Genomic DNA, 22,223 nt, shown 5'->3' with positions numbered 1-22,223 from the left:
AGAAGATAATGTAGGAAAACATCTTCAAGACCTTGTATTAGGCGGCCACTTCCTAGACTTTACATCCAAAGCACAAGCAACAAAAGAGAAAATAGATAAATGGGAACTCCTCAAGCTTAGAAGTTTCTGCACCTCAAAGGAATTTCTCAAAAAGGTAAAGAGGCAGCCAACTCAATGGGAAAAAATTTTTGGAAACCATGTATCTGACAAGACTGCTATCTTGCATATATAAAGAAATCCTACAACTCAATGACAATAGTACAGTCGGCCCAATTATAAAATGGGCAAAAGATATGAAAAGACAGTTCTCTGAAGAGGAAATACAAATGGCCAAGAAACACATGAAAAAATGTTCAGCTTCACTAGCTATTAGAGAGATGCAAATTAAGACCACAATGAGATACCATTTAACACCGATTAGTGTGGCTGCCATTAAACAAACAGGAAACTACAAATGCTGGAGGGGATGTAGAGAAATTGGAACTCTTATCCATCGTTGGTGGGACTGTATAATGGTTCAGCCACTCTGGAAGTCAGTCTGGTAGTTCCTTAGAAAACTAGATATAGAGTTACCATTCGATCCAGCGATTGCACTTCTCGGTATATACCCGGAAGATCGGAAAGCAGTGACACGAACAGATATCTGCACGCCAATGTTCATAGCAGCATTATTCACAATTGCCAAGAGATGGAAAGAACCCAGATGTCCTTCAACAGATGAGTGGATAAATAAAATGTGGTATATACACACGATGGAATACTACGCGGCAGTAAGAAGGAACGATCTCGTGAAACATATGACAACATGGATGAACCTTGAAGACATAAAGCTGAGCGAAATAAGCCAGGCACAAAAAGAGAAATATTATATGCTACCACTAATGTGAACTTTGAAAAATGTAAAACAAATGGTTTATAATGTAGAATGTAGGGGAACTAGCAATAGAGAGCAATTAAGGAAGGGGGAACAATAATCCAAGAAGAATAGATAAGCTATTTAACGTTCTGGGGATGCCCAGGAATGACTATGGTCTGTTAATTTCTGATGGATATAGTAGGAGCAAGTTCACAGAAATGTTGCTATATTAGGTAACTTTCTTGGGGTAAAGTAGGAACATGTTGGAAGTTAAGCAGTTATCTTAGGTTAGTTTTCTTTTTCTTACTCCCTTGTTATGGTCTCTTTGAAATGTTCTTTTATTGTATGTTTGTTTTCTTTTTTTTTTTTTTTTTATTAGCACATGTGGTTGAAAAACTGAAATCAGTTATACTTGTGGTTATTTTCTTCATCCAGTTAATGGAAAAACCAGAATCCGTTTTCAGATGGAAGAAGAGAGAATCATTTATGTCTTCAGGTGAAACATCTTCAGGAGTGATGGAGGAATACTTCCACAGGAGATGGTGAGGGGTACTTTGTTTACCTGACTCCACCACATGCAGTTGATTTAAAAAAGAAGGAAAAGTTAAAAAAAAAAAAAAAAAAAAGGAAAACAAGGAAAAAAAAAAGATGTAGTGCCCCTTTAAGGAGCCTGTGGAGAATGCAGGGGTATTCGCCTACCCCACCTCCATGGTTGCTAACATGACCACAGACATAGGGGACTGGTGGTTTGATGGGTTGAGCCCTCTACCACAGGTTTTACCCTTGGGAAGACGGTTGCTGCAAAGGAGAGGCTAGACCTCCGTATGGTTGTGTCTAAGAGCCTCCTCCCGAATGCCTCTTTGTTGCTCAGATGTGGCCCTGTCTCTCTAGCTAAGCCAACTTGAAAGGTGAAATCACTGCCCTCCCCCCTACGTGGGATCAGACACCCAGGGGAGTGAATCTCCCTGGCAACGTGGAATACGACTCCCAGGGAGGAATGTAGACCTGGCATTGTGGGACGGAGAACATCTTCTTGACCAAAAGGGGGATGTGAAAGGAAATGAAATAAGCTTCAGTGGCAGAGAGATTCCAAAAGGAGCCGAGAGGTCACTCTGGTGGGCACTCTTATGCACACTTTAGACAACCCTTTTTAGGTTCTAAAGAATTGGGGTAGCTGGTGGTGGATACCTGAAACTATCAAACTACAACCCAGAACCCATGAATCTCGAAGACAGTTGTATAAAAATGTAGCTTATGAGGGGTGACAAGGGGATTGGGAAAGCCATAAGGACCACACTCCACTTTGTCTAGTTTATGGATGGATGAGTAGAAAAATAGGGGAAGGAAACAAACAGACAAAGGTACCCAGTGTTCTTTTTTACTTCAATTGCTCTTTTTCACTCTAATTATTATTCTTGTTATTTTTGTATGTGTGCTAATGAAGGTGCCAGGGATTGATATGGGTGATGAATGTACCACTATGTAATGGTACTGTAAACAATCGAAAGTACGATTTGTTTTGTATGACTGCGTGGTATGTGAATATATCTCAATAAAATGAAGATAAAAAAAAATGTATTTGCAAAGCCCCCTTGAGGGACTGGGGGGAAATATGGAAATATTAAATTTCCTCACCTGGGGAATTAATGACATTCTCACAAGCATTGGGGACTACCAATTTAGAAGACCGAGCCCTCCATCTTGGGGCTTGCCCTTATGAAATCTGTTACTGCAAAGGAGATGCTAAGCCTACTTAAAATTGTGTCTGAGAGTCACCCCCAGAGAACCTCTTTTGTAGCTAAGATGTGGCCTCTCTAAGCCAATTCTGCAGGTAAACTCACTGCCCTCTCTCCTACATGGGACATGACTCCCAGGGATGTAAATCTCCCTGGCAATGTGAGACACGATTTGCAGGAATGACACTGGCCCTGGCATCAGGAGATTTAGAAAGCCTTCTTGGATCAAACGGGGGAAGAAAAAGGAAACAACGTTTCATTGGCTAAGAGTTCTCAAATAGAGTTGAGAGGTCATTCTGGAGGTTATCCTTATGCATTATATAGATGTACCTTTTTAGTTTTTAGTGTATTGGAATAGCTAGAACGAAATACCTGAAACTGTTGAATTACAACCCAGTAGCCTTTATTCTTGAAGACCACTGAAAAACTATATAGCTTACATTGTGTGACCGTGTGACTGTGGAGACTTTGTGGTTCCCACTCCCTTTATCCAATGTATGGACACATGAATAGAAAAATGAGGACAAAAAGTAAATGAATAACAGAGAGTGATGGGTGTTATCGGATATTTTGGGTGATCTTTTCTCCCTTAACTTTTATTCTTATTCTTTTTTTATGTGGTAATGAAAATGTTCAAAAATTGATTGTGGTGATGAATGCACAACTATATAATGGTACTATGAACAACTGACTGCACACTATGAATGATTATATGGTATGTGAATATATCTCAACAAAATTGAGTTAAAAATAAAAAAGTACATTCAAAGTCAAGACAGTTTTGCAGTAACTTTGAGAATATGTTAGAACTGCTTTTTCAAAACCTAAGAATCTGGGTGGGGAGGGGAAAGGGTAAAGAGGGGGAGGCGGCTGGGGAAGGGGATGGGGGCCAATGGGGGCCTGGCGCAGACATCCAGCGGAGCTGGGGTCCCCAGGCTCCATCCAGAGGAAACAGGACTGTGCTTGCTCGGGCGGTCAGAGTGGACTGGACAGGGCAGGTGGGCGCATTCACCCTCTCAGTGACTGCACCATCCGGGCCCACCCTGTCTGGCCACAGGTGCCCTGGCTGAGGCCACCCCACGCGCTGCAACTGATATCGTAATCAATGGATAAAGTGGGGAAAATGTGGAATAACTTCAAATACAGATGTCAGAATCTCTTCAGTCAGGAGGGAAGAAGCCATAGTGAAGATGTGGACATGAACTCCAACAGATGTGTGTCTGTCAAGGAAAAGAACATCTGTAAAGGAGACTCAGCTCCTCAGCAGCAAAGCAGTCCCCTAAAAGAAAATGTTGCCTTACAACTAGGAGTAAGCCCTTGCAAGAATTCTTCACGGAGAAACCAAAACTGTGCCACAGAAATCCCTCAGATTGTGGAAATAAGCATTGAAAAGGATAATGATTTGTGTGTCACCCCAGGAACAAGACTTGCACGAAGCGACTCCTACTCTCGACATGCTCCCTGGAGTGGGAAGAAAAAACATTCCTGTTCTACAAAGACACCAAGTTCATTGCATACTGACAAGAAGTTTCATAGAACTCGAAGTGGACTTCAAAGGAGAGAAGTCCACTATATTGCGTAAGCTCTGTACATGACATCGATAGCGTTTCCACCAGAACAGCAGGAAATCGCTCTCTGAGATAAAGGTTGCAGGATACTGCTGGGTTGTGCTTTCCCATGAGAACTTACAACAAGCAGTCAAAACCCCTTTTCTAATAAAAGAAAAATACATCTTTCTGAATTAATGCTTGAGAAATGCTCTTTTCCTGCTGGCTCAGATTTAGCCCAAAAATGGCATTTGATTAAACAGCATACAGCTCCTGTAAGCCCACATTCAACATTTTTTGATACATTTGATCCGTCTTTGGTTTCTAGAGAAGATGAAGAAGATAGACTTATAGAGAGAAGATGGCCTATTATTGAAGAAGGGGTTGATCCCCCTCCCAATGCACAAATACATACGTTTGAAGCTACTGCACAGGTTAATCCCTTATATAAACTTGGACCAAAGTTAGCTCCTGGAATGACTGAAATAAGTGGAGACAATTCCGCAATTCCACAAGCTAATTGTGACTCAGAAGAGGACACAACTACCTTATGTTTGCAGTCATGTAAGCAGAAGCAACGCCAGGTATCTGGAGACAGCCATATCCACGTTAGCAGACAGGGAGCTTGGAAAGTCCATACACAGATTGATTACATACACTGCCCCGTGCCTGATTTGCTTCAGATTACAGGTAATCCCTGACACTGGGGAGTGATGGACCATTATGAAGCAGAAGCCCTTCTTGAAGGGAAACCTAAAGGCATGTTTTTGCTCAGGGACTCTGCACAAGAGGACTACCTCTTCTCTGCGAGCTTCAGTCGCTACAACAGATCCCTGCATGCCCGAATTGAACAGTGGAATCACAGCTTTAGTTTTGATGCCCACAACCCATGTGTATTTCACTCCTCCACTGTAACAGGACTTTTGGAACATTACAAAGATCCCAGTTCTTGCATGTTTTTTGAACCACTGCTTATTATATCACTAAATAGGACTTTTCCTTTTAGCCTGCAATATATCTGCCGTGCAGTAATCTGCAGCTGCACTACATATGATGGAATTGATGGGCTCCCTTTACCATCAATGTTACAGGATTTTTTAAGAGAATATCACTATAAACAAAAAGTTAGGGTTCGCTGGTTAGAAAGAAAACCAGTCAAGGCAAAGTAAACTCTCCTGCCCCCAAAGGGCCTAAACTAGATCTGCTTTTTGTGCATCAGACGGTACACCTATGGTAAGCACACATATCAATATTAGGTTTTTTCAGTACAGTATGTAAGCTTACTGTTAGTATCTGTCAGGTGCGATCTGCTGTTACTCAGATAAATTTGCTGCCTATTAAAACAACAGAGGATAGAGCTACAGGTGTTCAGTAAGGCCTGCGAAAACATTTTGCCAATTTAGCTAAAGGTTTGGTCTTTAATGGCTGTGGTAACTGAAGCAATTCTGGGGCATTTGCTATGAAGAATTCTATTTCTTACTGACAAACAAATTATTAATACTGGATTGCGGGATACTGATTACGTGCTTCGACTTGGCGGGCCTGGGCTGGGGGACCTGATCAGCCCCTGGGGAGGGTGGTGGGCACGGGCGACAGCGCCCTCCACAGCCCCCCAGGCCTGGGAAAGTGAGGCCGGAGGCAGGCCCCATTTCCTCACCCAAAATACCACCGTGAGGGGAGGCTTGCCGGAGGGAACCGCCTTTTCCCCACCCCCTTATCTTGCCCGCACACCCCCCGTTGCCAGAGCAACTCCCGCCACCACCAGTGCGCATACACTGTTGCCAGACACCGTTGCCAGAGCAACTCCCGCCCCTTTTCAAACAACCTCCGCGCCCTCTTAGAACCAATCCTAACCTCCGAACCCTCTTAGAACCAATCCTAACCTCCGCACCCTCTCAGAACCAATCCTAGCCTTTATCCCCTCAGCATTGGCTTGTAACAACCCCCGCCCTCTATGCCAGCCTATATAACCTGTGCTCACCCCTAATAAACGCTCTTGGCTTTACCCTCCTGAAAAAAGTGTCCCGCCTGTTCCTTTCTCGCCGCCCTCCATACCTTGCATGCCACCGCCGGGGACCTGGCCAAGTCCCCCGCCTCGCCCTCGCCTCCGGGAAAGAGCCCCCGCCGCTGGTACCCTCCGAGCAACGCCGAGAGCCGAGGGTTCAGCAACCGGCCGCCATCCCCCCAGACGATTTAACTGCGACCGCACTGGATGAGTATTTCAACAGTGCATTTGAAATTATTATTTTTTCTAAGAATTTTTCTATAATCTTCCAAAAGTAATGATATTTGTAGTTATTACAACACAAGCTTTGGAAGTCCAAAAAATAAAGACTGCCTTCCTTTCAAAAGAAATGCAATTTTCTGTCCACAAGGGCATAGTGCAGTTCACTTAAATGTTGATATAGTTTATAGTCAATGTCCTTTTCTCCTGCAAAAGGTACTGTTAAGTAAACCAGGTTTTCTAAATAGTAGTTCTTAAAATTTCAGACTTATAAAGTTAGTAGTAGAAATTTATTTAAAGGCCCTAAATATTTTTTTTTTTTTTTTAATTTTAAATGAGCGCTTTTAACTTAAAACAGGCATTTGGAATAGCTCCTGCAACAAAAGTCTTGTGTATGATTTTTTTTTAACTTGACACGTGCAGTCTAATAGTTGATTGATTAAAGTTGGATCTTTTCCCATGCTCATGATGAATTTGTGAACCATGAAGAAAATGAGGATAGATAATGCCTAAACAAGTCAGATAATAATAACTACAGTGGTTGCTGATGTCGAGATTGTTAAAGCGCAATTAATAATTTGGATGGTAGTATTTATCACTGTTGTAAACTCTAGTAGGGGACTTGCTGACGTATAATTTGTAGAATTTCAGTGCAGTTAATTTTAATGGAAAATCTGAAACTAAACTACAGATTTAAAGGTACTGTACAACCACTGTATCTGTAAATAACTTAGTATCTTTTTGTCACTTAGAATAGCATGCAGTACTACTTCAGCGAGCTCTTTTTGGAAGAAATACTGAATTCTAGTGTTTGCTTCTTGGTATTGAACTGAACTTACAGTTCTGTCCTAGACATTTTGCACTAAAGTAGTCACTCCATTCTTGTGTCTTTTTGTTAATGTACTCTGTGTCACTGGTGAGTGTTCCTTAGTTTCCTTACCTGCTGCTACAGAATGTTATTTTAGATCTCTTATGGCTCTTACCAATGCCACAAAAAAGAAAAGCTATATCTGTATGTAACACTAACTCTTTGACTGCTAATGTATATTTCTGCTTGTTGTGCCTTGTTATGGCTGCTCTTCTGTGCTAATAAAGTATGTTTGGTGTTCCCCTTGTAAAAAAAAAAAAAAAAATCTAAGAACCTGATGGCTGACTTCTAACAACATACGCTTTGATAGCTGTAACAAAAATATCACTTCCTGTGGCTATGAAATATAATAACAATCTCAATTACACTTATTGTTTCCAAGTGGCAGAGCTTTGATTTATTACTGGTGTAACATCGGTGGGTCCATCTCTAATCCACTAATGAAGTAAGAGAGAAGACGTAAAAACGGAAGCAGTTCTTATTTTTTTTCTATTTCTTAATGGGAAAAAAAGTCTATGACATTTACTAAAATTACATCTTTGAGTATAGTTCTAAATTTAAGGGACTGATTCTAAAAAACTGCGTCACTTCAAAGTTCTCTATACAGTCTTTTTATACTACCGAACTTAATCCTCTCAAATTCTAAGGTGTTACTGAGAATGTCAGTTTACTCCTTCAGCTAAAATATGAGTTTTAGAATAAATTTATAGAGTATTATTTTTAAATGCATACATTGTCTTTTATAGAACATTAAACCCTTTTCATAATCAATGCACGTTGTACACATGTTCTATTTTCTAATATCTTTAACATAATTCTATTAAACACAAAATTATTTATAATTATATTATGCTCATGTGTCAAACATCATTTCTTTGATGTTGAATCCCTAAACACTGTTTGTCTAGGAAAATATTTACTTTATGAAAATCTGCTTTATTGTGATTTCCAGGAATGAGCTATGGCAAAAGGCAAAGCCACCTGTATATCTATATATAAAAATATGCATTACAATGAAAAAAGTTCTAAAGACCTATTAATGACTTTGAGACCTGCATTATTCTCAACCATAAATTCTGTATTTCTTCCAAACATAATTAGATTTGATAGCATATTAATTTACAAAATTTGTTAACAACTTAGTTGAGCTTTCCTGCAATTCATTATCTTAATTCACACACACTTAGGTGCCATAATTTTTAGTTTGTAGTTTTCAGGATAAGGCAGCCTTATTTTTTTTTAATTTTATTTATTATTTCTTTTAAATAATTCAATAAGGAGAAAAATATACTTCTGAGTTGGACAATATTCATTGATAGATAAATATGAGAATAAATAGAAATATAAATCAGTAACCACAAAATAATAGATTCTATTCAAGTAGGTCCTTTACTAATGTACATTTTCATTAATAGGCTAGGAGTTGGCCAAAAATCTTAACAATCAACAATCAATAAAACGTGGTAAAAAAATCCTGTTTGTAACATGGTTCCAAAAAAGATTTAAATCCTAAGATAAATCATATCTAACACAGTGTCTAGAATATTGCCTGATACATGATTCACTAAAGATATTTTCAATGAACACAAAATGCCTGATGAAATGCCTGAGGATTATTCTGTTTCTACTACTTAAAGAATCTATGAATTTATGCTTCTTGAATTTACCCTGGAAGGAGAGATTGTGGTGTTGGTGTTGGGCCATTTAGGGCATACACACTTATACTGCTGATTCCACTGCTTCCCACACTGCCAGAACTCTGTGCGGACTGGGTGTTCCGATCCTGGTAATTCAGTGGGAGAGTCTGAGGCCTGGCATAGTAATATGGAGTTGAATGAGCATCTCTTGGTAATGCTTGAGCAAATAATGTGGCATAGCTAGAAACCTTAATATAAAATAAAAATGCATTAGGAATACAGATATAGGAAATTATAGTATGCTTTTTTCCAAATCAACAAAGAGAATTTATATTCAGATTTCCTTTCTATTTCTATAATTGGATTTCATACATATTAAACAAATTAGTTCTTATATACTTTTGAAATGTCATAACTGATGAAGTTTTAGAAAGTTTTCTGAATTCTAACAACTCTCATATTACCCAATAACTAAATACATTTATTCTGAAACCAAGCAAACTAAAATTCAAGTAATTTTTAAAAGTTTAGCAATATTAAATAATGAAGAGATGTTCATTACTCAAACTAAGGCTTTAGAGATGAATATGACTCTCACCTACATTCTTCAACCTTCTAAGCATTCAAATTTCTCTAGTAGAATATCTTATTATACTTGTTTCTATAGAATATTTTATTATACTTGTTTCTATAGGAATAGAGCAGTCAAACAGCTCTTACAAATACTGCATGTGACAAAAATTGATCCTGTGTGGCATCATAAAGTTTTCAATGGAATAACAGTAATTGAGGTTCATAATAACAGAAAGCAGAGGAAATCTTAAAGGGTCTCCTAATTCATAATTACCCATATTTGCTGACATTAATAACTAATAAAGTAAAAATTCTGAACACTGATAATTTATGCTCTCTTTTATCATACATAAATATGGAGTAATAACATAATCCTAAAAAACATCTTAAGAAAACACTTCCCACTGATTTAAAATGGCCTTTAAAAAAAAAAACAAAAACAAATTTCTTGACCTTCAATGACTATCCAGAAAAGTACGCAGGTTTTCTGTTTTTCTCATATTATTTTCTTAACTACATTTTTATTTTCTTATTTACAAAAGCAAAATTTGGTATATTGCCTCATCACAGATAATACGTGTTCAATTAAAGGACACTAAACTGTTAAAATAGAACCATTTACCTTGTTTGGCTGCTTACGTGGATCTTCACTAAGGCTTAGCAAGAGGTAGAGTATTGACCATCTATTTTTCAAAACTCCCTGTTTAGAAAGAAAATCAATATTAAAATAAGAGCTTTGTGCTACTCTCCAGTTTTATCTTACTCTCTTCTAAATTATCTCCAAGACAGAAATGCATTTTAAAATTCACAGAGTAACATCAAATCCAAATTTATTCATTTTTCAGGTATCATAAATAGCACCATCCCTCAGAAGGCTAGAGATAAGCTGTCAAGAGACTAACACCCTTGGTTCCTTTAACTCCCTGTAAACTAACTCCAATAAGGAGAAAATAAAGGCAATTTTTTTAATTACCATATTTCTGAATAACAGTATTTTGCCCCTAAAATAATGTTTATAATAACCAACAAGCATACTGATTACACAAAAAATGACATGGTAAAATATGTGAATGATTATTGTTTTATCCTTTATCAATGTTCCATTTAGGCCACAAATACAATACTATTTAAAAAAAATTCTAAAGTATAAGATGCAAGTCTCACCATCATGTATTCTCAAACTCAAGAGTTGGTTTTGAAGCACCCAGGATAACTAACCTCTAAGTTTCTATGTGAGGATTATCATATTGCAGTCATTAATTTTAAACTGTGTATCACTCCAACTTGATTTCACAAACATAACAGCATCCAACCCTCAATAATTTTTCCCTCAAATTTACATAGCATTCTACTCTAGTCATATAGCCTTACCTCTTGGATGCATAAGCTAGTATATATAAATACCTTTATTTACAAAACAAATTATCGGATGGTTACTTACATTAAATAAAGTCTTCATTATATAAAACATTCACTAAAAGTTTCTTTAAAGAGTAAGGTCATCCTAGGTATTACAATTATGGTCAATCTTAAAAAACTGATTTCCACAAAGTTTTTCAGAAATTCAATTCAATAAACTCCCTAGCTAGGGTGACAAAGTTAAGAAAGAGGACCAGCCCTGAAGGAGTTCTCACTTTATGGCAAACAGACAAATGGACAGGTACAGTGCAGTTATCATTTATACAATGATAAATTAATGACAGAGGAAAACATTTCTAGTCACAAGACAATCACCCAATCCAGGCTCAAGTAGTCATGAAAGGATGCCCAAAACAGACTTGTATCTCTTAGCTGGGGTGATAAAAAAAAAAAAACGGGGATAGGGAGAGAAGGTGACCAAGTATAGCCTTTTCAAAGAACTGTACATAAACAGATTTGGCTAAAGCTAGGAGTGAGAATGGAATCTGAAAATAGAATGAAGGGTCAGATAAAAAAAAAACCTTGTATGCTGTATTAAGAAATTTGAATTCTAAGCTGAAGAAGCCAACAGGAAGCATTTGAAGGACTCTGTGCAGGGGGGTAACATGATCAGTTCACTCTTGTAGAAAAATCACACTGACAGTCCTAATGAAGGATGTACTAGAAGAAAGGCAAGACTACACAAGGGGATATTAATTAAGAATGCCATAGTAATTTGGAGGCGAAATAATGAGGGTCTGAACTTAGATGACTGATGATGAATATCACAGCTATAATTTAGTGAGCCTTGTATATGCTAAGAGTTTTACAGTCATTAAATCATATAACCTTTATAATTCTCTATAAAATAGGTATTATTCCCATCTAACACAGGCTCTGAACAGTGAAAATGATTTACTCAGGGCATGCAACTAAGATGTCAACTTTGGGTCTAACTACTTCCAAAGAGCAGCTCTTTTTATTGGATTACATTGTTTTTTTAAGCATTAGAGAACAATCAGTTAATAACAGCAGCTACCATTTAATGACTCCAACATGGGCCAAGTACTTTATAAATACGTATTATCTCCTGTAATCACCACAACAATGCTATGATGCAGGATTTATTTTCTTTATTCCATAAACAAAAGAAACAAAGGTGACAAAACCTAAATAACTTACCTGAATCACAAAGCTACGTGCCTAGGATTCAAACCAAGGTCTTTCTGACACCAAAAGGGACAGATGAGAGACATATTTAAGGGGTAAAATCAACAAGACTTAAGGACAAACTGAATTTGGGAAGGGCGGTGAAGGGAAAACTCAGGATGACACATAGGTTTCTATTTTTTGGGAATATCGGAATAGTGCTATCATTCTCCAAAATAGAGAATACAGAAGAAAAAAGCAGGTTGTATGTGAGTAGATGTGAATGGATGTTTGGTGGTATATAATAAGAAATAAAAATGGGTTCCTTTCAGTTCTGAGGATGCCGGGTTCCAAGTACCTATGGGAGTTTCCTCAGGAATATCTGACAAAAAATAATCAGCAGGCATAGGAAAAGACAGTAGAAAAAATTCTATTTGTACAACAAGAGAGCCCTTATTGCTATTATTTTAGAAAAGTAAAGATGTATACAGGGGTGAAGAGTGGAGAAAGTTCCAAAAGTGAAAAAAATTATATGCAAAAAATTAGCAAATGTTTTAATATATTTCAAGAGGGAGGCAACTTTTTTTTAACATGAAAAGAATAAGTCCAAGTCTGAAGAGAGTTTAATGAAGGGACTATTTACATAAGTGTGCACAGGATTAAGGAAAAGAATAAGAGATGCTGAAGCATTCAGGGAATAACAACAGCAAGAACCCATTACTACTCCTAGGCTTGAAGAAACAAGGGGAGGAAACTGTATTAGTAGAAACTAGCGAAAGCACAGACATAAGAGAGAGACCGCCCAGCATTATCTGTGATCATAGCTAAGCTACTGCCAAAATTGTTGCCTGGCCTCATTCTTCCTCTACCTGCAATCTCATGCTGGTGCTTCTGCCAGTTAAAGCTGAAGCCAACCAAAAGCCACAAAGTAAGAGAGCCCAGAGGGTGTAGCCCTATAGAGCACAAAGCAAGGCAGAAAAAGGTACACAACAGATCTCGTGGAGCAAAGAGTAACTGGAACAATTCTAACATAGTAAATGTTTTAAACAACTCTAAACCACTCCAGGTCCTGTTACCTTAGCTCTTGAAAAATAAAGGACCTCCATTCAGACATAAAACTTTAAAAATTGTATATTAACTTCAATTGAAATGCAAGAACACCTATTAAGGCAACATAAGATCTAATTAGTGCCCAGTACAAATAACTTTCCCCAGCATTCATGCCCTATACACCCTGAATTCAACTTATCTAAAAGACACAGTTACTACTATTCCTCAGCACAAACCCTTCCAGACCCTCAAGTGGTCTCCTTACTGACTGCTGGTTTGAATGTATTATGTCCCCCAAAACCCCATTACCTTTGATGAAATCTTGTGTGGGCAGAAGTATTTAGTGTTGATTAGATTGTAATTCTTTGAGCATTTCCATGGAGATGCAACCCACCCAACTGTAGGTGATAACCTTGGATAATTTCCTTGGATGTGTGGCCCCGCCCATTCAGTGTGGGCCTTGATTAGTTTACTGGAGCACTATATGAGTTCAGACAGAAGGAGCAAACTTGCTACAGCCAAGGGGGACACCGTGAAGAATGCACAGGAGCTGAGAGAGGAACTGCAGTTTACAGAGACATTTTGGAGATGGCCTTTGAAAGCAGACATATGCTCCAGAGAAGCTAAGAGAGGACAAATGCCCAAAAAGCAACTGAGAGTGACATTTTGGAGAGAAGCTGAAGCCTAAAGAGGAACATCCTGGGAAAAAGCCATTTTGAAACCAGAACTCCAGAGCAGACACCAGCCACGTGCCTTCCCAGCTAACAGAGGTTTTCCAGACACCACTGGCCATCCTCCGGTGAAGGTACCCCATTGCTGATGTGTTAACTTGGACACTTTATGGCCTTAAGACTGCAACTGTGTAACCAAATAAACCTTTTATAAAAGCCAATCCATTTCTGGTGCTTTGCATTCCAGCAGCATTAGCAAACTAGAACACTGACCCTGATCACTTTTTGATCATTCTTCCTTGGACAATTTGCTTGTTCCATTCCCAAAATGGTCTATACTCTCTCTTCAATTCTAATCATCAACCATATTTCAAATTCCAGCTCAAGTATACCATGGCACCCTCCCCAGCATCTCCAAACCACACCTGACCCCGGCCCTCCCTGCCTCCTTCCTATAAGTCTAAAAACAGCAATAGCAAATAGTAATCCCACATCATCAACCTTTCTTCCACATTGTATACACAGCACTCACTGAAAATAAGGGACCCTCACTAAGGAAAAGAACAAAAATAAAATAAACTACCTTTGCAGTTTTGAGGAATTATATATTTGGCAAAAAGATGGAATGGACACTAATCTGTATATGGCTCTCTAATTTGTTTAATTGTTAGTATATGATTATTGTCTTTTAATATTTTCTAGAAAATATATAATGCTTCAGCTACACAATGTGCCAAAATGGTTTTTGTGGGCTAGTGCTAGAAAGCTAGGCACTATTAAAACATTGATTTCAAAGAATAAGCATTCAGTGTTCTAAAATTTTGGACCACAACCATTTAAGTTACAAACTTTCTAAATACGTGCTCATCCAATGGTCAATATTAACTAACATGACAACTTTTATTGGATGAAATTCTCTCTTTTGGGATCCTAGTAAGGCAAAGTATCTTGGGAATGTGATATCTGATAGCAAATCTTTATAACAGTCAATTATAAATGAATATACAAAAAAAAAGTTTCTGTTTCTTACTTTGTAAAATTATCAAAGATGGAAAAGCATTCTTAAAACAGTAAATCCTAGTATATCAAATCGAACAGTTACTAAGGAAGCAAAATGGCCAACAAATAAATTTAAGCTTATTTTTCAGCTTATATGAAGAGAGAGGAAGATTTGGGGAAAAAAATATATGAGTTTAATTACTAGTAGAATTAGGCCCAACTCAGTGATTTCTACTGCTGTAATGCTAATTTATAACATTTCTTGAGCAAAGCATTAAGCCTCTCTGGATTTCACTTTCTACTCTATTAAAGAAAGTGACAGCTTGATGAACTAAGTTCCTTTACAGATGTAATAAAAATCTCATCCTAAGATTCAATTAATTTATTAGTGTATAGACTAGCAAACTCTTTTAGAATGGCTCAAAAAAATACATTTTCATGAATCAACCTCCAATCACAAAATGTTCAAAATCAAAAATTTTAAATTATTCAGTGTACCAGAATAAATTAGGACGCGCTGAACAAAAACAAGGTTTTGCAAATACATGTAGAAAAAGCAACACATCTACCAATATGATTCCTCCCAATAATGTAATTAAGGTTTCTGTAATATAAATTTAATATGTAAATAATTCCTATTTACTATTTTCTCATGTAGCTTCTTTCATCTTTATAAGCAATTTAGCATTAAATACACTTAAAACTTCTTTCTAATACTGAAACTCTTAAAAAAAACATACACTATCTACAATTAAAAGTTTAACATGGTACCCCAAAAAAAAACATTCAAACATTACATATTGTTAATATCTTCACCAACAGTGGTAGAATGGCTTTTAGAATATTTTTATAATACCTGTGAATGAAGTTTTCTGTGAAGTTCTGAAAATAATGCAGCATCTGCTTCTCTTCTTTGTCTAATAACTGCAAGGTTAGAAAACAAACTCGGCACATTAATCCCATACAATGAAATTCATTTTTATGATACTATCTCATCTATCCCAAAAAAGAATCTCAGACTTAAAAGAATTAAAAGACCTAGACAATGAGTGACTCTTTAACTCTATGCATTTGCTCAACTTATTTAATATCTCTAACATCCGTAAAATATGGACAGTATTAGGCTGGGCTCAAAGAACGTACATGAAAATTAACTAAGGTAATGAAAATGACGCAATCTTTTAAATTCCATCTACAAATACTAATGAACAGACCAGTGAGGCAAACAATCACCAATTTAATAATGGCTATCTGGAAGGAAGGATAGAAAGTAAAAATAATTTTGGAATCCTAAATGAAAAGGGCAATAAAAAGTATGACATTTAAGACAGTTTATTTGGCTTAACAACTACACATTCTAAACATTTTTGTTGAAATATACAGCAATATTTCATCTTGTTTTAGTATAAAATGTAAGAGTTAAATATTCAGTTTCAAAATAAAAATCAAAACAACTTATCTAATTTTCATCCATTAATTCATCTGATTAATAAATGAAAGTAGAAAATATCTTTGGGATGATTCCAACCACATTCACAAGTTATTTGAAGGTAGCTGTAGCAAATAAAAAGCTCACATTATTTTCTGTTCCATGAAGAAAAAGAAGCTACAGATTAGATTTTAAGTTCTTTGAGGAAACAGACTCCACTTGCTTACATTTACAACAATGAGCAGTCTACCTGTGCATAGTTGCCTCTCAAAGAAATTACTTAAGTCTACTAAAAAGATACTACTTTTAAAAGCTAAATTATAATAACTTCATTAGTCTTCAGTTAATCTTTGCGTTTATCACAGTTTAAGAGTATGACTTCATATCTGCATGTAGACAGTATTTTATATTTGAAGTCAGCCATGATAAAAAGAAAAGTTTTTTGCGTGTGTTATTCCAGAGGGCAGGCTACCATAACTCAATTAACCTAATATACCAGCAACTGTAATCCATTTCAAAAATGTTAAAATTTGAAAAAGTTATGAAATACGATAGACCAGTGGTGACCATTATAACGTTCTATCAATTACACCTGTCCAACAATATGTGTAGATACTTAGGGAAGTGGGGCTCACTGGAGGTGCTCAAGAGAAACAGGTGGACACCTGTTGGGAATATGTCAGAAGAGGTACATTCAATCATTATATAACATGCTGTAATTTCAAAAACACGGAGGATACACAGGAAACATAAACTGTAGATTACAGTTTTCTTCTTTAAAAAAAATTTTTGAAGACTTCCCTGCAACATCCACTGCAACAATGTAGTTAAAGAGCAAATTTTATTTTTAGCCGCTACCCATATGTGTAATATGTTCACCTTGAGGCCTTGAATTGTAAATTAATAAAGGGAGTGATCCAGAGGATATATGTGTAAATAGAACCTAATGGGTGGGTTCACCAGTAATAATCTAAAGGTTCAAGAAGAGAGTATGGTATTCTTATGTTCATAGTTTTATAAACACGAAAGGAAAATAAGTTCTTATAGGTTAATAGCAAGATAAACACTCCATTTTTATCCCTCTACCTTAAATAATACATGCACACCAAGTAATATCAAATATCTGAAGCATATCAGCAGATGGATCACTTCAGATTGTTTATCAAGTCCTAAAGATGCAAAGGCAACTACAGCCAGATGCCACAAAAATCAATTCCTATCATCCACCCAGCTGACTCACTACCTACCTTGGTTACACTCGATCTATGCAGACCACTACCAAATGCAGTTAATAATTAAACTGTTTGGTGTGGGGAAACTGTTCCATAAAGAATGAAACTCTAGAAGGTGTTATTACAAGTTTGCCAAAACACTTAAGAATAAGACCAAAGCCTAATTCACTGGATAATTAAATAGCTAGGCACCAGAAGGGAAAACGTAATAATCTTCATAGCAGGATTCCATATCAAGTCAGTTAGAGCTTGGCTTATACATCTCAGAAAACCATGAGGAATAGGCAGTAGGCCACTGGGGAAAAACAACCCTTCAACCAGGACTACAAAGTAATTCTCATACATGGTTTCTCAATACTCAAAGTCAAGCTTCTCTCCCCATAGAAACTCTAGAAGTAAAGAGGAATAGTATAGCCTTACCTTATACAATCAGATAATCTATTAATAAACCATTTGCTAATAAATAGAATCACTGTTAAGGCCAAGGGAAGTTTTCTCCTCTAATATATTAATATTTTAAAAAGCTTTAAATACCATCTCAGATTAAAATGTTCACATAAGTGAGTTCTAAAGTACTAGAAGTTTGGTTGTTGACAACCATAAAAGCAAAATTTGTATCACTTAAGAGATTTTTACTGACTAAATGGTGTGCTATGTTATCTCATCAACAAGTACAGAATAGTAAATACTGTAAATCATATGAAAAGCAAGAAGTTATACTAAGCCCTTTTATCTTCCTTTTATCTTCCTCACACCCTTAACTAAATTATTTTGCTAACTGAAAACAAATGTCTTCCTCTAAGCTTTAATAAAAGCCATCAAGTTATCATTATTTTTAACAGTATTTACAATTAAAATGTGCCTGGGAACTATATATATACACGCCCACACACCCACCCACCCACCCACACACACACACACACACACACACACACATACCTATATGTATACACACACACACACACAATAAAGCTTCAACAGTTCAAGAATCCAACAAATAACAACAACAACAAAAAATACGTACGTTCTTTCTTGATTTTTTCAGCTACTAGAAATTCATCTCTTTCAACAGTTGGGGCAAAATTGCTGCCAATAACTCGCACAGCATACTGGAACTGTTGTGCTGCATCAGCTGCATAAAAAACATTATGCTTTAACAACTCTGACAAATTAAAGATGCATAAACGGATACCAATTATTATCTGTCAAGTTAATTTTCAATCACTTGAAGCTTCCAGTTTACGAAGTGGACTGAGCACACTTATCTACCGTTCCACATTTCCAAGTTCTTCACTGAAAAGAGAGAAAAGCTATCAAGAAATAAAAACAAAATTAATTAATTAGTTAACTAATTAATGGAAGTTCTAAAAAATAAGAAAGTGAGATAGCAAGAGGCCAGAAAGTCTGAAGAAATCCTAGAAGATACAAAACAATTTGGACTGATAATCAGAGAAAATGGAGCAAGGAAAGTTACAACCCAAAAGATGATGCATGAAAAGAAAGCCTTCTAAAGAAAGCCTCAGAAAAGCTCCAAGTTTAAAGTCAAATAAAAAAAATTAAAAAAAAAAGACGTGGACCATAGAACAATCAAAATAAGTAATTTATAAACTGTATTTATACTTCTAGATAAAGATGATGTCTTAAACACCTAAGTTTGCCTCCACTGCCTTCAAAAATCCCATTAAATTGAGAATAAAAGAGTTCAAAAAAAAAAAAAAAAAAAAAAAAAACAAACAAGGCAAAGAACACAAGGCAGAACCACCACCAGAGAGAAGTCAATAACGTGTCAGAAGCAGGAAAGCAGTCTCAGTCAAGACTGAGTAAGCACACTCCACCATATCTCTCTTCGATTTTGTAATTTTTAGTTGTCTAAAAATTCTGGCAAAAATACATAAGACAGCTCTCAAAAGATTCTGAGTGACGAATAAGAAGAGGTGGACTGTGTATAAAGCTTAGGAATCAAGGGGAAATCTAGCAATTAATTCACAGTTTTTGTTTTTGATATTTTATTTCCTTATTTTCCTCTAATACATCCCAGCTGGGGCTAAAGACAATCCAAACCCAAACCACAAATAAGCAAAGGCAGAAAAAGCTCCAAGATAGGCCCATTCTATCTAGCCAGAAAAAAGGGAGAAAAGGGCAGGGAGAGTCGGCCCTTTTGACTTATCTGCCCTACAACCAATGAATGTTAGCAGCAAAATGGAACTGCTCTACTTCCACACTGCACTGCAACCCTGTGGAGACTCTTTTGACTCGTGCCATTTGACACCAGGCATACACCAATAATGAAGCTAAAACAGTTCCACAGGCTCTATCACAACAAGTTCACAACAACATTAACAGTCAAAACTCTGGCTTTTTAAGTTTTGGAAATGGATGGTGGTGATGGCAGCACCTTGTGAGTATAACTAACAGCCTGAATTAAATATGTAAATTTGGTTAAAAGGGGAAATTTTAGGTTATATATGTTACTAGAATAAAAACATAGGACTGTACAACACAGTGAAACCTATGCAAATGATGGACTATAGTTAATAATACAATTATAAAAATGTTTTTTTCATGAATTATAGCAAATGTACCACACTAATGCAAGGTGTTAATAACAGGGTGGTATATGGGGAAAAAAATACACCCTAATGTAAACTATGAACTATAGTTAATGGTAAAATTATAATATTCTTTCATTAACTGTAACAAACATAGCACACTAACACTAACACAAAGTGTTAATAATGGATAGGGTTATGTGGAAATACTGTATTTTCTACATGATGTTTCCGTAAAACTACAACTTCTCTAATTTAAAAAATTTAAAACTGGATGTTTAGCTAGAACAACAGGAAGTGTGTTGAGAACAAGAGTGTAAGGGGAGGATAACAAAGAAGAGGGAGCTGTAAAATGGAACTTTTAAATCTGTCTAGGAAGCCCTGGGGGAAATCTTAGGCTCATCCCCCTCCAAGGCAGGAGAAAGTAATAAGGATACATGAGAACAACTGTAACCAGCACAGCAAAGGCTAAGAAAAATGAACTCCAATTTAGACCACCACCCAGGTTTGAGACTGGCCTCTGGATGGCTCACCAAAAGAACACTGCAAAAGCTTAGAAAAGTAAACTGACATTAAAGCCACAGTCCTCAGCAGGTGGATCAGAACTTGTAAATTGAACCTTATGAGGTTCACTGCTTCCTAAAACAATCAATATTCTCCAGATTTTAACAAGACCCAGAGTTTCATAGCTTAATATTTAAAATGTTCAAAATGCACTTCAAAATTATTTGGCATACAAAAGATGAGGAAAGGCTAAACAACTTTCAAGGAGAAAGGCAATCAACAAATGCCAACAACAAGATCACCCAAGACATTAAAGCAGCTACACTAATCGTGCTCCAAAAAATGACAGCAAACACTCATGAAACACTTCAGCAAAGAATCAGAAACCACAGAAAATAAACAAATGGAAATTTTAGAACCAAAAAAACACCATAACAGTAACTTTTTAAAAATCACTGCAGGGGCTCAATAGTAGAATGGAGATAAAGGAGTCAAGAATCAGAAAATATGAATACAGGTCAAATGAAATTGTCCCACTTGAACAAAAGAGAAATAAAAAAATGAAAAAATGAGTAAATAAGCAGAACCTCAGGGACCTCTGGTGCAATATCAAAAGATCCAACATTCACGTCTTAGAAATCCTACAAAGAAAGGAGAAAGAGATTGTACAGAAAAAAATTTTCAAGAAATGATGGCTGAGATGTCCCAAATTTGGTGAAAAACATTAATTTACAAATCTAAGGAGCACAACAAATCCTAAACAGGATAAATTAAAAGAAAACCACAACCAGACGCATCATAATCAAACTCCTGCAAATCAAGATAAAGAAAGAATCTGGAAAGCAGCCAGATAAAACTGACCCATTATTTATAGGGTAAAAAAAAGAATACAGATTTCTCACCACAAATGAAGGAGAGAAAACAATGGAACCATATTTTCAAAGTTCTGAAAGAAAAGAATTGTCAACACTAAAATTCTAGAAATTATGAAAATATCCTTCAGGAATGAAGGCAAATAAAGATTCCTGAATGAAGGAAAACTAACACAATTTGTCACCAGTAAACCAATTTAAAAGAAATACTAAAAGAAGTGCTATAGACAAAAAGAAAATCGTAACAGAGTAAATCCTAGAACTTCAGAAACAGAGCAACAAAAGGAGTATCTGGGTAAATAAAACAATGTTTTTCACTTCAATATAATTAAAATAAGTTCAATAGTGGAAACTTAAAATTATAATATTGCCTGATGGGATTTTCAATGTATGTATAAACAGGAAGGTAAAGATATATATGTTTGTAAAGTTTCTACATTTTACTCAAAGTTGTAAGATATGAATTTTAAGAAAATTTTGTGAAGTTTAGGATTTTACTGTAATCCCTATAGCAACCATTTTAAAAAACTTTACCAAGAGATATAAACAAAGAGCAAATTGACAAATAAAAATGGAATTTTTAAACAACCTTCAAATAATTCAAAAGAAGGCAAAAGGGGGAAACAGAGATAACAAAGACAAAATGGAAAAACAGAAGAATAATGATGCGGTAGACAAAATGAAATCACACAAATAATTATATTACATGTAAATGGCCTAAGCATATCATTTAAAAGACAGAGAACATTAGGCTGAGTAACAAAATAAGACCCGACTATACGCTGTCTACAAGAAACATGGCTGAAATATAAAGATGTAAGTAGGTTAAAAATAAAAGGATGGAAAAAGACACACCATACAAACACTATTCAAAATAAAACTTAATTGGCTATATTAACAGCAAACAAAGCAAACTTCAGATCAAGGAA

The 22,223-nt window shown here is 36.2% G+C and overlaps 1 protein-coding gene and 1 pseudogene across 2 annotated transcripts in view; one reads left to right on the top strand and one right to left on the bottom strand.

The window, feature by feature from the left end:
• TUBGCP3 (tubulin gamma complex associated protein 3) overlaps positions 1 to 22,223 on the bottom strand; it is a 175,444-nt gene that overhangs the window by 120,161 nt on the left and 33,060 nt on the right. For both annotated transcript variants that reach the window (XM_037799980.1, XM_037799981.1), the window contains exons 2-5: positions 18,394 to 18,501; positions 15,565 to 15,632; positions 10,064 to 10,141; positions 8,899 to 9,116 (exon numbers count right to left, since the gene is read on the bottom strand). In XM_037799980.1, coding sequence (XP_037655908.1) covers positions 8,899 to 9,116; positions 10,064 to 10,141; positions 15,565 to 15,632; positions 18,394 to 18,501 — 472 coding nt within the window. The remainder of the gene's footprint in view (positions 1 to 8,898; positions 9,117 to 10,063; positions 10,142 to 15,564; positions 15,633 to 18,393; positions 18,502 to 22,223) is intronic.
• Positions 3,698 to 5,308, top strand: LOC119506973 (annotated as a pseudogene).

The sequence above is a fragment of the Choloepus didactylus genome, chromosome 12 (genome assembly GCF_015220235.1).
Source record: "Choloepus didactylus isolate mChoDid1 chromosome 12, mChoDid1.pri, whole genome shotgun sequence".
Classification (NCBI taxonomy): Eukaryota; Metazoa; Chordata; class Mammalia; order Pilosa; family Megalonychidae; genus Choloepus; species Choloepus didactylus.
Note: the sequence above shows the minus strand (reverse complement) of the source record. Positions and strands in the feature narration are given on the sequence as shown.